The 17,084-nt window shown below is 41.2% G+C and overlaps 1 protein-coding gene across 1 annotated transcript in view; it reads left to right on the top strand.

The window, feature by feature from the left end:
- DNAJC5B (DnaJ heat shock protein family (Hsp40) member C5 beta) overlaps positions 1 to 17,084 on the top strand; it is a 54,862-nt gene that overhangs the window by 19,134 nt on the left and 18,644 nt on the right. Inside the window, exons 2-3 of the mRNA XM_066578997.1 lie at positions 8,152 to 8,365; positions 10,409 to 10,583. Coding sequence (XP_066435094.1) covers positions 8,152 to 8,365; positions 10,409 to 10,583 — 389 coding nt within the window. The remainder of the gene's footprint in view (positions 1 to 8,151; positions 8,366 to 10,408; positions 10,584 to 17,084) is intronic.

Genomic DNA, 17,084 nt, shown 5'->3' with positions numbered 1-17,084 from the left:
TGGTTCATGTGTAACTAGTTTTAATGGCATTGCTTCTATTCCAGGCTTCAAAAAGTACAGAATAGTAGAGACAAATGGCAAAGCAACCCCAGTAGATAATGGAAATACGACATTGAAAACTATGTCCTCTTTTGAAAGGGTAGTAAGCTAAGGATTTTTTCCTTATTCTATAGACACTGGGAGAGGTTCCCTCATGTATAATAGGTGTGGCCCACATGCAAGTACCGTTATATCCAACTGGGTAAACGTTTTAACCACATATACAATAATGGAAGACATTTTTTTTTAGTATGAGGCTGAGGCTATATCCTTCAGAAACGTGTGTCCTCAGCAAGTACTAAGGGAGAGGTTTATAAACCTCAAAACACATATACATGCTGGTTTAAATTAATAAATAGAGAAGTTTGGGAATACAAATCTAATGTAATTATATTATGCCTGGAGGTCGCGCCGCATACCGCCTCAAAAAATATTTTTACCATTTTTGTATAAATATCTCCAAAAAGTATCCATTTTGGCTAGCCAACAGTATTGGCAGCACTCATAGGATAATTTCAGGATAACCATGCATACACTCTTACTGCTCTCAGTGGGAGAACAAAAATAATCTTATAGATATGATATTATTTAATGACTAACAAAAAATTAATGTTAACAGCCAGAGTTTTCAAGACTATTTTGGTCTCTTTATCAGACATAGTATAACAAAATATTTAGTAAGTAATTACATAGCCGTCACAACAGTCAGTAATACTGCACTTGCCGTGTATGAGATATCTGGGTGGTAGGACTGAGCTACTGAGCATGTGTGACCACTGGAACTGGATACATTAAGTGGACATTCTGAGAAAGAATCAAAATAACACCAGGAGACACTATAATAGATATGTAGCACCAATATCTAAACACAGGAACATTTTTTCATGATGTCAATTGAAAAATTGTTAAAAGGGCATTTTGGTCATTTACTTACCTCAAGATAGCTCATCAGTAGTTAATCAGCAGGGGTCTGATGCACAGGTTCCTCGCTGATCAGCTGATGCTCTGGACCACTTTCAGTGTAGCAGGGTTGGGCGTCCGGATCGGTGATCAGAACCAGAAGTGTAATAGAAGGCTTCACTCCCATTGAAATCAATAGGAGCAAAGCCACCTATTACATTTCCAGCTAGACAGAAAGACAAAATTGTACCAGCAGCACCATCAAGTAATCCACTCTGGGTAGGAGTGAAAAAATGCAGTAGCCAAAGTGGGACCTGAACCGTAATCCCCTGAAGTCATCCAGACAATGAAGAAACTTGGTAGCATATGTAAGTGCAAAAGAAAATGTTCCAATTTATTCACCCATAACGAAAAACCTACAGCGACGTTTCGACCCTTATGGTCTTTGTCAAGCTATGTAAAGTTTGTAATGCTGCCAAGTTTCTTCATTATCTCTATTACACTTCCAGCTCTAAGTGCAATGACTAGCCGGAAGGGTAACAGAAGACATCGGACCCATTGATTCCAATGGGATCAAGTGTTCTATTACACTTCCAGCTCTGACCACCAATGGGGAAGTCCAGCCGCGCTGCACTAGCAGAAGGCCGGAGGATCAGCTGCTCAGCCAGGATCCTACTAATGACCTATCCTACTGATCAACTACTGATGACCTATCCTAAGGAGAGGTCGTTAATAGCACATAACCAAAGTGTCCCTATAAGTTCTGCATGATCTAGCAGTGTAAATTAATATTTAATTGTGGGACAATTACCTTTAAGGTAGCTACACTTTATAGATTTTAGAATATGTTTGATACATTTTCTAAGTGATAGAACAGATTTGCATCAGTTGCATCTGTTGGATACAACTCTTTTCATCTGCATCTTAAAGCCTATAGAGCCTATCTCCTTCAAGTACAACTTGAGGTCAGGAGAATAGGATATAGAATAACAATGCTTGAAAGAAACGGCTGTAATAACATAATGTGGACCCCGTTACCTTATTAGAAATACAGATGGTTTGATAAATCTGACCACCATTGAATACAATCACATGTCATATATGGTGCCAAGAACTATAAGATTTTCTGTTAAATAATATACAGTTTTGTTAGAACATGGTCTGTTAGAAAAATAAAAGTTCCCCAGGCTGGACCAAAACAATAATACAAAAAGAAATGAAAACTTTAAATCTCTTAGGATTTTGTTTTGGAAAAACAATCATCTCCTCTTCAAGCCACTGAACTGTAGATGAAAGGGCTCCACAGATGCAATGATTTCTTTTTGCCAAAAACTCTGAAGGGGTTTTCTGAGTTATTTATTTTATACAGATTTGGGCTCCACATGCCTAAAACTATAAAAAAGAAAAATACTCACCACAGCACTGGACCGCTGTTTTGGCAGTCTGGCATTGTACCATCTGACAGGTGATACCATCGAGCCAGCAGGCCTGGTGATGTCCTGAAAACCTTTCATATGGGCTTCTAATGTAGAAGCCCCAAGGCAGGTTTATGGGACATCACTTCTGGCCTCCCAGGCTGAAACAGTTGGTAATCAAACCCTATCACTGCTGCAGCTGATGCTATAGAGACCAGAGTGGCAGCCAGCAACAGCGGAGGACCAGCGCACAGCGGTTTGTGCGTATATTTTACGCGCACCTTGTCCCCTCTTTGCCATTAATGTAAAAAAAATGTTAAAAATATCAGTCAGCTACAGAGAGTAGGAATATAGATTTTATCACAAAGTGGACAACTAAAAGTTAATGACAACGTCTTGGCATGGTACTTATAGTGTTTAATATTTTCCAGGGTATTTTAATCCAGAATGGACTGTGAAAGTCCAAAGCCAGCCATACACATAAGATAGTTATATCCAAAATGCTAATTTGCCTGAAAGCTATCTCCCCTGACTTCCCCATGATTATGCATGCTCATTTGGGAGAGGGAATTGGCCATTACCACACACATATGGCGTGGTTATCTCCCATGGGAACAAAGAATTGGGCATGTTGAAATTGAATATACCTATTTTTACCTGACTTCTGCTGTTAGGAGGCATCGTTAGACACAGGATCATCATCAGATGTTGTGCCAAATCTATAACATATCCTCTTTCAACAGGATAGGAGATAAGTGTCAAATTAATGAGATTCTGACCACTGGGACCTCCACTATTCAGAAAAACAGGGGTCCTGTGTATCCCTCACAGTCATTGTTATAAGGCTTGTATAAAAAGTCTGATATTGACTGACAGGAGTACTGTCTTCCAATAGTTGGCACTACAGAGGTATTGTTCTATCTTCCCTATTTGCATATCTCCCAGAAGAGCATGGATGGCCTTATAAGTCTCCCCACACATCTTCTGGAACAGCAGCTGAGCATATGCACTGCCACTCCATTAATGGGACTATGAGACTGACGGAGAAAGCCGAGTACAGTACCTGCAATCTTCAGCAATCCCATAGAGATGAATGGAGCTATAGTGTGCATGCTCTGCTGTTTCTCCATTCATTCAGGATACACAAAGCCCCATTCTCATGATAGGTGGGGGTCCCAGTGGTTGATCCCGTACCAGTCAGACACTTATCTGCCCTGTGGATGGAGAATATGTTTTAAACTTGGCACAAGCCCTTGACTGCACAGTTTTGCTGGTAATATTATAATTCTACTAGTAAAATCTTTGGGTTTTGGCCCCTGTGGGTGGGCAGAGCTTTTACCACATGTCATTTACCGCAGCCTAGAACCCTAGCCTCAGTTTCATAGGTCAGCTCTTATCTGTAGATAAAATGATTGGTTCTGCACATGGCTTTATGTATTTGACTTTTTATGGTGTGGCATAGAACATTGCCTTATTAATTACACACAAAATTTGCGTAGACATGTTTATTTTGAAGTGTCATATATAAATGAACGGCTCATTATTTATTTGCTAAAGATGAACTCTGTTATTGGGAAATTCACTTTGAAGAAAATTAAATTTAGCATTACAGACAGCAGTGGAATATTTAGCTAGCGATCATTGTTAAGATGGACAATAATGGTTGCTTCTGCATAATGAGTAATTAGGAGGATATTAGATAGCACTTGTGAATTAAGTAGATATCTCTACGGCATTTTGAATTGTCAAAACTACTTGTGAGTTAACCGATTCATTCTAAAATGTTTAATTGCTATGATAATGCATGCTAATCTATTGTCACACTTTTTTATTAGCAGAAATAGTTTTCTGGTAATTTGGTACCAATTCGCCTCTTAATTTATTTTGAATCGTATCATTGTAAATTGATTTGGTATTTTTTACAGCATGCTGTCTAATTTGGAATTAATTGCGATGACTCGGATGCATCTGTGTTAAGAATCTTTAATTAATTAAGCTATTTTTATTCCTATTTAATCTTTTGTATGTCTGATCAAATATTTCAAACCTTGACTCTGCTACATATATTATTCATGGTGCTAAAATTAAGGTTTTTTTCTCTTTTAATTTTTAACTTAGAATTATTTGCCAAATTGCTTTGTTCCAATAAAAAGCACACAAGTGTTACACACTTTAGACAAATCTGATTGCACATAATGGGCAAGTAACATTTAAAATTATACTACTTTACATAAATTATGTATGCATAAATGTACTAGCTCATGAGAAAAGTATTCAAGTGAAGCTCCACTTTGCAGAATGCCTTTGTTATTGGTAATACCATTGATACCAGCCCTTCTTAAACCAACCAGTGCTAGAGAAAATATTCTAGTGTGTAGATCAATAATATAGATACACCACCCCAATTCCGAAAAAGTTGGGACACTGTGTAAAATGTAAGTAAATGTAAAGTAACGCAATGATTTGAAAATCTCATCTAACCATATTGTATTCACACTAGAGCATAGAACACATATCAGAAGGTGAAGGGGAGACATTTTCCATTTCATTAAAAAAAACTCATTTAGAAATTGATGGCAGCAAAACATCTCAAAAAAGTTGGGGCAGGGGCATGTCTACCATTGTGCAGCATTCTCTCTTTTTACAACAGTCTATGAATGTCTGGGAAGCAAGGAGCTGGAGTTTTGGTAAAGGAATGTTGTCCCATTCGTGTCCCAAGTCGTGCTTCACAGTTTTGGGTCATCTTTGCTGGATTTTTTATTTCATAATGGGCCAAATGTTTTCTGTTGGTGAAAGGTCTGGACTGCAGGCAGCCGGTTCAGCACCCAGGCTCTTCTTCTGCGAAGCCATGCTGCTGTGATAGATGCAGTATGTGGTTTAGTATTGTCTCGCTGCAATATGGAAAAACTTCCCTGAAAGAGATGTTGTCTGGATGGGAGCATATGTTGTTTTAAAACCGCTACTGCTCAGTATTGATAGCGCCTTTTAAGATGTGTAAGTTGCCCGTGTCATAGCCACTAATACAACCCCATTCCTTTAGAGATACAGGCTTTTGAACTGTGCGCTGATAACAAGCTGGATGGTCCCTCTGCCCTTGAGGCCACAGGACACAGCATCCATGGTTTCCAAAAAGAATTTCCAATTATGATTCATCTGACCACAGAACAGTTTTCCATTTTGCATCAATCCAATGTAAATGAGCTTTGACACTGAGAAGACATCGGGGTTTCTGGATTGTGCTGATATATGGCTGCTTCTTCCTTGCATGATACAGCTTTATCTTACATTTGTGGATTGTTCGGCGAATTCTGTTCGCAGATAATGATTTCTGAAAGTATTCCTGAGCCCATGCAGTGATTTGTATTTCAGAATCATACCCGTTTTTAATGCCGTGACGCCTGAGGGCCTGTGAATCTTGAGCATCCAGTAATGATGGTCAGCCTTGTCCCTTGTCTACATGAATTTCCCAAGATTCTCTGAGTCTTTTAATGATATACACTGTAGAAGGTGGGATGTTCAAAGTCTTCACAATTTTTACATCAGGGAACATTTTTCTGAAATTATTCCACATTTTGAAGACAGTTTTTCACAGGTTGGAAAACTTCTGACCAGATTTGCTTCTGAGAGACTCTGCCTCTCTAACATTTTTTTTACACACAATCATGTGACTTAGTAGAAAATTGACCCCCAAGCTATTTTTCATTAGTAACAATTGCTGCCGTCAATTTCTAAATGAGTTATGGGTTAAAAATGTCTCACTTTCAACTTTAGATATGTGTTCTATTGTGAATAAAATATGGTTATATGAGACTTCCAAATCATTGTATTCTTTTTTCTTAACATTTAACATTTTCTGCAGCATCTCAACTCTTTGGGAATTGGGGGATTATATATATATATATATATATATATATATATATATGAAAATATAAATATTCCTCAGTTCTAATGGAGTGGAAAAATAATGACTGGGCCAAACAATAAGATAAAAGGGGTGATTATAATCTTCATTCAATGCAAGGAGTTGCAGTGAGGTCCTTTTACATTGACCAATTATTGGGCCCAAATATACCTTAAAACTCTTGCTGGTCTATTAAACCAGCTGACCTATTTGGACAAGCAATCATGCTAGCTATCGTTCATCCCCATAAGCCAATTTTCCATCTGAGTAAAAGAAAATTAAATACGAACCAATTGACATGCGTGTTTATTATTGCTCATTAGATTGGGTTGAGAACTTGGCTTATCTTACAGAATTTTAAAGCTCAATGAGGAGAGGGGGTGGTGATGATTTATCTCCCCTGAGAAATAAAGGATTGGGCAAGTTGAAACTCAACCCTTCTTTTCCCTGACAAGCTGCTGTGTGTATGAGGGATAGCCCTATTTGTGTGTATTATATGACTTGTATCCTGCCCTAATCACCATTTTTCCCTCTGCAGGCTGTATCTGTGATTTTCAGTAGTTTCTCAGCTGGTTGAAAGAAGCTGTGGTTATAATATCTTGCATACAGAGTGCACAGAGAAAACTGTATATTCTGCTCCCTAACTGTAAGGCCTCGTTCACACGAGCGTGCTTTTAGCGATTAGGCATGTGAAAGATTGTGTCTAATAGAACCAATGGTTTGCTATGGAAATATTCACATGAAGGAATTCTAGATGCACTCAAAGCTCGCACATAACAAAGATAGAACATGCATGTGCAAAGCTTGCATCTAAGGTCTGTGCTGCGAGAAAAGATAGGACCCAACCTATCCTTGGTGTGAGCTGCGCAGGAGTTTTCATAGACTCCTATGGGAGTTGGATAACATGCACCACGCAGCCTTCGATCACCTGACTGGGCAATTTCACTTCTAATTAAGTTTGAGACTTAATAGCTGGAAATTGGCCACTCACACTATTTTTTTCCGAGCGAGATGCAATTTCTTTGCAATGCAATTAGAGCGCTAAAATCACACTTGTGTGAATGAGCCATAACACACACACAGACACATAACATTATCAGGAAGGATACTAGAGAAGTACTAAACAGTGATCATGTGAATAAATAACAATAAATTGCCTACCATTTGCACTAACAGCATGTCTGTGTGTGAATCTCTGCTTTTCTCCCTCTTCCCTCTTGCCTTTAGGGCTCTTTCCCATGAGCATAGGCGTTTTCACGTGCGCCCACCGGCATCATAAAAACGCATGAACGGGCGCACAAGTCTAACGTTTGTGTGCCCCTTCAGGCGGCACGGGCCCGGCGGATATACACTGAGGCTGCAATGCCGTTGCCTCCCCTTCCCTCCCCCTTGCCGTCTCACCTCCTCTCTCCTTCCCTCCTTCCCTCCAGCTGTTTGCAATGGGAGTGGGCGGGGCTGGGTGGAGCTAAGCAACCGTCTCTTCCCCGCCCCTTGTCTGCAGCCAGCAATGGGAGAGCTTAGCCCTGCCCCACCCCTTCTCATTGCAAACAGTCGGAGAGGAGGAGAGAAGGGGGAGGGAGTTTAGCTGTCACACTGCTAAACTCTCTCCCACCTCCCTTCTCCGGCCGCTGTCATTGGCTCCCATAGGAGTCTAAGCAGTGGCCGACGTATTCCGGGCACAAAGATAGTTCCAGGATTATCTTTGCTGCCCGGCACTATATTTGCTGGCAAATTACTGTTACAACTTTAGATATCTACAACTACAGTGGGCAGAAAGGATTGGATAGTGCTATAGAGTAATAGAAAAACTAGATAATAATGCCAGTTTATTTACTCCCCTTTGATTTTACTAACATACTAAGACATCTTTTCATTTGTGTCTTCTCATGATGAAAGAAAACTGGCTCTCAAGCATCATCCAGACAAAAATCCTGACAATCCCCAAGCAGCTGAAACATTCAAGGAGATTAACAATGCTCATTCAATACTATCTGACATATCTAAGAGGAATATTTATGACAAGTATGGCTCCCTCGGATTGTACGTTGCAGAGCAGTTTGGAGAAGAAAATGTTAATACGTATTTCATGTTGTCTAGCTGGTGGGCAAAGGTAAATTATCTAAAAACAATACTTATTTTTTCTAAAAAGGAAATAGGGGTCAACCAGACCTGGAAAAGAGTCAATATGGCAGTTCTAGGTTATGCATGTTCACTTTTATTATGTTCATACATATGTGAGAATATGGTGACCGCTGAACCATGCCTTCTGGTTTAAAACTGTTGGAGATGTTGTTATCTGGAATAAAAATTGAATAAAACATTAGTAAACATTGGTGCTGACCGTTTACGTACCACGCCCAGCACGGACACAAGGCAATGTTCACATGGGACAAATAAATATCGGTAGGCTCCATGTAAAACACCAAAAGCACCATTAAACACAAGGGAGGAGGGGGGAAAGGGAAATATAGCCCTAACAACCCGAAGAGCAAAAACCCCTGCCTAAAGTGGGGTGATCGCCCTGACAAGGATGGCCCCACATCCCGAACATAAGCCACCTCCACTGACCCTAGGTGAAAGCAGGGAATGTATAAAAATAGCTGGAACAACTATTGGCAGCAGGGACAATGACAGAAACAACTCCAATATACAAGTAAATAAAGCATTTACTTACCTGAATCAGGATAGCAACACAAGCAAAAATATAAACTAGACCAACTTGACCACAATAGGTGAATAATCAGCAAGTAGTAAGAACAGATAACTAATAGATAGGTCCACCAGGAAAAACATGTAAAGGAATCTCAACATAAGACTCCCAATGACCCTTTAGCAATGTGGGAACCCTAAGGGATAATAGACATACATTCAAAGAAGTGTCATAACGTGCCTTAGCGAGGCCTTTATGCTACGACCCTGTCGTAGCCGTCGAGCCCTAACATTAGTATGGCATACTAACTGTCCACCAAATTATTCAAGATGTCAGTTTTTGTGTTTTAACATTTATGATGCATGACCTTTTAATATGCTGAATAATGTTCACATTATTAAAGTGCCTATTTACAAAAAAAAACTATGGAACAGTATGTTTTCTTGTTTTTTAATTTTATTTTAAATGGTTTTTTATAATCAATATTTTCAAAATTCCCTTTTTAAGGCTAGATTCATATTAGTGCTGTGAGTCTCTGTTGTTTGGCTTCATTCTACGGCTTGAAGAAGGCTAAAGCCAGAAATGACGGACCGAAACAGATTTGTTCTGATTGACTATAATGGGGTCTGTCCAACTTCTAGCTTGTCAGCTGGCATCACCCCAGATCTCTACCGGAGGCTCAGAATAGAGCCTACAATGCAGATTGGAATCTAGCCTTAGGCCCCTTTTACACGGTCCGACTGTGGCTTGACTCATTTGCCTGCTGATGTTGAATGACGTATGATAAGCGAACAAATTATTGTTTGCCGTTAAGTCACTGGCAGCATTTACACTGAACAATTATCATTCAGATTCCCATGATCCAGCGAGAATCTGAATGATAATCCGTAGATATTTCCAATTCTGGACAATGTGTAGCTATCATATGATTGTGCACATAATGCAAGTCACTAATTTATTAAAGCAGCTTCAAAAATGGTTCTTCACATTAAGGGATGCAGATTTAGTCCTGTCAATGAACAAAATCTGTGTCCGACGGCATTTTCAACACGTTTCTATGTGAATCTTCTCAAAGAACTGATAAGTTTTAGAGGTGGAATTGGCATGGAAAATTACATGTTGGATTCCTCTATGTGGGCATATGCTAATTGAGTAAATCCTGTCGTTTTAAAGGCCCCATGCACATGACTGTATTACGGTACAACCTTCTAGATTTATGTTGACATTAAAGGGTACCCATTGAAACCTGTGGTCTCTGCTATACTTCTATTTGCCCAAAATTTACATGGAGGCATACAGTTACTTTTCCATTTTAGGCACTATTTGAGGGTCACATAAAGTGGCTATGGCTCTGTAGTATGGAGATGCATGGACTCCATATGCCAGCATACAGACTCCACCACATAGTTCTGCCATATCTATGATGCCTATTTCAAACTACCTATTTGATGCCGAGTACAAATACTGTATCTGATCAAATACTGTATCTATCTTTGACATCAGGGGTTGTTTGCCATTTGTGGACTTCTGACTGGATGTTACTTTTGCTGTTGTCTCTGCTGTTGCTGCAATTGTTGCTTTGGAAAATGCAAACCAAAATCCTCAGCTGGAGAAGATTATGAGTACTATGTGTCACCTGAGGACTTGGAAGAACAGATTAAAACAGACATGGAATCAGGTAATATAACATATATAAAACACAATAAGGTGCTATAACATGAGTGTTTCTCCCCTGCAAAATACGTGCACAGAAATGGTGAATGCAGCTGTAGTGGCCCAGAACCAGTGGGGCCCCTCCATAATGTTATATGTCCATCTCATGCCATTGTCTTGTCAGTGTCTTAATTGTAGTGTGTGTTTGGTATGTGTATTGCACCTCTGCAGCACTGAATGGGTTAATGCCTAGGTTATGTCTGTAAAATGTATCTTGATCTGTGTCATGTAACTGTGTCATATATATGTGTGTGTGCAGGGTGCAGTGAGTGGGGGGGGGGGTTGTTGTAGTCTTCTTTTAAAGAGTAGGAGTCAGTTAGCAAGTCAGGGACTGCAAGCGAGTGAACCCCAAAGACATTGATTGGTCTATGTGTGGAGAATGGAAGAAGCTGAGCGATTCCCTTCTGCTTGGCTTAGCCCTACTCTACCCAGGATGTGCCGGTGCTACCACTAAGCACTGAGTGAGAGAGAAAGAAGGACCGCTGCGTTAGAGAGAGAAAGACATCAAAAGCGTGAGTGTTGACCAGTAAAGTGTTGGAGGGAGATAGAGAGAGTCAACGGGAGCGGGATCACACAGATAACTGGGACTGTGGATTGTCTAGCTTACCCTCAGAAGTCCTCCCTGTCACACCACCTTCTAGAAGTGTAATTTGTGCCAAACTACTGTTATATGTTGAAACTTGCTGAAGTTACAGTAAACAGACATTACCGAGCATTCCTGGTTTGCCCAGAAAATATCCCTGTGGGTGGACTAAGTTATTTACTTCACTGAGATTCACCGCAGAGGACGAAATGATGGCGTCACGAGTGACAAGAAGATTGCAGGTAACCTCTGGTTACATCTTTCCTGTGACCTTCCCCAGCAGTAACTTGGACAGGCCCAGAGCTACCCCCAGGGGAGGAGATGGTAGTGCCACTGTGACAAGGCCCTTATCTACCCTGCCATCTCCCCAGCTTTCGGCCCGCTCCTCAGACGCTGCACAGCCTGCACATGCACTCATCAATGCAAACAGTATGACAAGTCCAGGTGCCAACTGCAATCAGTTTCTTCACCTGCATTTAGCAGTGGGGAAATGGTGCCATATCATAACTCTTAAACATATTGATTCACAAGGACTTAAAGGAGATTTTCCCACTAATGACACATATTCATTATCTACAGGATACGGGAGAAATGTCTGATCGCTGGGAGTCAGCTGCTTGGACTTCCAACTATCCCAACATTTGTGCAGCTCAAGTTCCCCAGGTGAATGCATTGGTGATGCACATGTGTGACCACCTCTTCATTCTCTTCTATTCAGAGTGCATTGTGCATTGATCTCTCTCCATTTCTATAGAAAAGCAGTAAACAAGAAGAAAAAAACCCCAGTGCTCCAGTGGACTGGATATAAATGGAATAGGACTTACTTTGTAGGGGCACCCCTCAATCCCAGAAGGCATATAATATAAGTTGATAGAGATGTTATCCAAAGTTCCAAGAATAGACGTTTAGTTCAAATAAGTGCAACGCGTTTCGGCTTCTAAGTAAGCCTTTGTCAAGCTTGTATTTTTATGCTAATATAAAGTATGGGAATGGGTTCCTCATTTTGTTTTGAATGTTTTGATATATAATTTGTATGGTTTGGGATTACATGGTACATATGGCTTTGGTTGGTGTCAGCGGTGGGTCATTTTATTTTTTAGGAATATATTTTTATTTCTTTCTGTAATTTTTTTCAACTTATTTTTGTTACTATTTTTCTCATCATCTATGACTCTCCCATACACTTTTCCAATGTAGCTGCGGCATCCATAGCAGCCCCTGTCACAGGGGAAAACATCCCCCTATAGTAACAATAATGAGTAACAGAGCTGATCCACTATCTCTATCTCTCTGCACTACATAGCTCTCATTGAGCACGATGTAGCCTGGAAAGGAGAAGGCGCTTAAAAACTACTTCTCCCTTCTCCTCTGGGTTCTCAGCTGTGTCCAACAGCCGAGGATCTGTCCTGCTCCTGCTTGATTGCAGGAACAGAAGCTTTAATCTCATGCCCTTTTCCAGAGGCTGCATCTTAAAAAGTACCCGCGTGTGTGTGGATTTACTCCGACAACCAGGAATTACCACAGGGAAGCTGCGCAAGAGAGGGTTTACTCCACCATCTAGGAATTCCCCGCTGCAGAAGAAATGGTGGGATCACCTGTGACAAAAGAGACTAAGGTAATCCAATATTGGGTTTCTCGTTTTATTAACTTGTTCTCGGCCCATGGATGTGTCACCAGTTACCCACCGGGTGGGAGACAGTAGAGCCACTGTGACAAGGCCCAAACTCTTCCCCGCTGTCTCCTTGGCCGTGGCCCGCTCCTCAGACACTGCATAAGCGCCCTGAATTTAATGTGCTTGGTGCTTAAAGGGTTAATAACATTTGATTATCATTCATTTGACTGCAACTTTGCATAACCAAAATACCCCTCTAAAGGCTTCATCAAATGGACGTATATGCATGTGTTTTTGTGCATGCAAAAACTGGGCGCATAAAACAGAGGATAGAAGCCATTGATTTCCGGGGTTTTTGCGCATTGTTTTTGCTCCTAAAGCTCCATAAGTTAATTAACCTGAACTTACGCTTTAAGATATATACTTGGCTGATAATAAAAGCAATGAAACCATTTCTTCTCTAACCTTTCAAGTAGGAAATCTGAAAGAGGATATGACTTTTTTCCTTAGGCATAATATCTAGAAAGTATCTGAATGCACTACTGCAGCTGAGAGCCATAATTTGGAAGATCGTATTATTCCAGCTTTCAAAGATTTTAGCAAACATGGCCATTAAATTGTGGCATTGTATGCTACTTACTGTATATTGATTTTTTGAGGAGGAATAGAATGGGGTCCCTCATATGGCGTCTAAATCCTTCTTGAATTCCACATCTTGATGAATCTACTATTGCGTGGCAAATTGGGGAATATTTTACACTCAATAACGGATCAACAAATCCTGCGATGGTCTAGGATGCTATGGAGACGTTGATTCGGGGCTTGTTCATACACAATATCAGTAGAGTAAAGGCCAGGAGCCGACAAATTGAACAGGAACTTCATTAATGGGCAAATGAAACAGAAGCAGTTTTTGTTTGTCAACCAACAGATACTCATAAGGCTGATTGCTTACAGACAGTAGAAGAATTACAAGCATATATCCTTGAAATGGTGGAAAGGAATAGATATTTTTCTCAGCAATATTACTATGAGCATCAATTTGGGACACACCTTGGCTATCTGAATTATACAGATTGGAAAATTTCCAAAGATGGAAATTCAAGGGCATCAATGAAGTGCAGTCAATGCAAGAAAAATCCCTGCGCTCAGGAGTTCAGAAAATTAGGGTAATGCTTGAGAAAGGCAAAGTTCTATTGCCGAAACGCGTCGCACAATAAATGTATTAATCGAGGAACGGATCACTGATTTTTCTGGACTCCTGAGCACGGGGATTTTTCTTGTATTGACTGCACTTCATTAAAATCTACAGCCAGGATAGGGGCTGCAACCCCAGGACGACTCTCCAGTGGACTGGATCGAGTACCCAGATTAATATACAAGGCTACTGTGGATACTGAGTGCCAGTGGGTTCTCTATCCAGAGAATTCCACTGAGCACCAGGTGAGTACCCACCCACCTGTTGCTTTTTAAGACATGCACCTGGCCTAATTTGAGGCGCTGATTGATTAATGCTTTCAAATTCAAGGGCATAAGATGCCTATTTCATATTTTGCCAAAAGTCAATTCATACCATTTTCAGCTTTTGCAGGGAGAGTTTAAATTTAGAGATGAGCGAACGCGTTCGTCCGAGCTTGATATTCGTGCGAATATTAGGGTGTTCGGGATGTTCGTTATTCGTGACGAACACCATGCGGTGTTCTGGTTACTTTCACTTCCTTCCCTGAGACGTTAGCGCGCTTTTCTGGCCAATTGAAAGACAGGGAAGGCATTACAACTTCCCCCTGCAACGTTTAAGCCCTATACCACCCCCCTGCTGTGAGTGGCTGGCGAGATCAGGTGTTCGCCTAATATAAAAGTCGGCCCCTCCCGCGGCTCGCCTCAGATGCGGTGTGAGTTAGATGAGGGACAGTGCTGTTTATACCGGAGCTGCTGTAGGGAAAGAATTGGTAGTTAGTGTAGGCTTCAAGACCCCCCAAAGGTCCTTATTAGGGCCACTGATAGCTGTGTGTTGGCTGCTGTTAGCAGTGGGATTTTTTTTTTTTTCTCAAAATCGCCTCTGCAGACCGTTGCACCTGGCATTAGGGACAGAAGTGCTGCATAGGCAGGGAGAGTGTTAGGAGTGAGTGTAGCCTTCAAGAACCTCAACGGTCCTTTCTAGGGCCATATTTATCCGTGTGCAGTACTGTCCAGGCTGCTGTTGGCTGTGCTGCATTTTTTTTGGGCTTCTCAAAATCGCCTCTGCAGAGCATTGCACCCTCCATTGATACTGCAGGGAAAGAATTGTATAGGCAGGGCCACAACACAGTTATTATTCATAGAATATACGCAGTGCTGCCTGTTGGTGGGAAAAAACTGAAAACAAATCTATTTGTCCAGCCTGTGTCCGTCCTTACGCCTGTGTAGACGTGTGAGCTGCGTGAAAAACATTGCTAAATCATACGCAGCCAGCTACGCTTTACTGCTGGGTTCGCCATTTGCTTTCCTTAATTGGGAAAAAAAAATACCTGCTCTCCAAGAGTTATAATAACTCTGCTACCCTCACGTTCTGTGACACATAAGCAGGGACACAGCGCAGTTATTAAACTTCGCAGGTTCATTGAATATACGCAGTGCTGCCTGTTGGTGGGAAAAAACTGAAAACAAATCTATTTGTCCAGCCTGTGTCCGTCCTTACGCCTGTGTAGACGTGTGAGCTGCGTGAAAAACATTGCTAAATCATACGCAGCCAGCTACGCTTTACTGCTGGGTTCGCCATTTGCTTTCCTTAATTGGGAAAAAAAAATACCTGCTCTCCAAGAGTTATAATAACTCTGCTACCCTCACGTTCTGTGACACATAAGCAGGGACACAGCGCAGTTATTAAACTTCGCAGGTTCATTGAATATACGCAGTGCTGCCTGTTGGTGGGAAAAAACTGAAAACAAATCTATTTGTCCAGCCTGTGTCCGTCCTTACGCCTGTGTAGACGTGTGAGCTGCGTGAAAAACATTGCTAAATCATACGCACCCAGCTACGCTTTACTGCTGGGTTCGCCATTTGCTTTCCTTAATTGGGAAAAAAAATACCTGCTCTCCAAGAGTTATAATAACTCTGCTACCCTCACGTTCTGTGACACATAAGCAGGGACACAGCGCAGTTATTAAACTTCGCAGGTTCATTGAATATACGCAGTGCTGCCTGTTGGTGGGAAAAAACTGAAAACAAATCTATTTGTCCAGCCTGTGTCCGTCCTTACGCCTGTGTAGACGTGTGAGCTGCGTGAAAAACATTGCTAAATCATACGCACCCAGCTACGCTTTACTGCTGGGTTCGCCATTTGCTTTCCTTAATTGGGAAAAAAAATACCTGCTCTCCAAGAGTTATAATAACTCTGCTACCCTCACGTTCTGTGACACATAAGCAGGGACACAGCGCAGTTATTAAACTTCGCAGGTTCATTGAATATACGCAGTGCTGCCTGTTGGTGGGAAAAAACTGAAAACAAATCTATTTGTCCAGCCTGTGTCCGTCCTTACGCCTGTGTAGACGTGTGAGCTGCGTGAAAAACATTGCTAAATCATACGCAGCCAGCTACGCTTTACTGCTGGGTTCGCCATTTGCTTTCCTTAATTGGGAAAAAAAAATACCTGCTCTCCAAGAGTTATAATAACTCTGCTACCCTCACGTTCTGTGACACATAAGCAGGGACACAGCGCAGTTATTAAACTTCGCAGGTTCATTGAATATACGCAGTGCTGCCTGTTGGTGGGAAAAAACTGAAAACAAATCTATTTGTCCAGCCTGTGTCCGTCCTTACGCCTGTGTAGACGTGTGAGCTGCGTGAAAAACATTGCTAAATCATACGCACCCAGCTACGCTTTACTGCTGGGTTCGCCATTTGCTTTCCTTAATTGGGAAAAAAAATACCTGCTCTCCAAGAGTTATAATAACTCTGCTACCCTCACGTTCTGTGACACATAAGCAGGGACACAGCGCAGTTATTAAACTTCGCAGGTTCATTGAATATACGCAGTGCTGCCTGTTGGTGGGAAAAAACTGAAAACAAATCTATTTGTCCAGCCTGTGTCCGTCCTTACGCCTGTGTAGACGTGTGAGCTGCGTGAAAAACATTGCTAAATCATACGCACCCAGCTACGCTTTACTGCTGGGTTCGCCATTTGCTTTCCTTAATTGGGAAAAAAAATACCTGCTCTCCAAGAGTTATAATAACTCTGCTACCCTCACGTTCTGTGACACATAAGCAGGGACACAGCACAGTTATTAAACTT

The sequence above is a fragment of the Eleutherodactylus coqui genome, chromosome 9 (assembly GCF_035609145.1).
Source record: "Eleutherodactylus coqui strain aEleCoq1 chromosome 9, aEleCoq1.hap1, whole genome shotgun sequence".
Classification (NCBI taxonomy): Eukaryota; Metazoa; Chordata; class Amphibia; order Anura; family Eleutherodactylidae; genus Eleutherodactylus; species Eleutherodactylus coqui.
The sequence above is the reverse complement of the archived record's forward strand: the minus strand, read 5'-3'. Positions and strand labels throughout refer to the sequence as shown.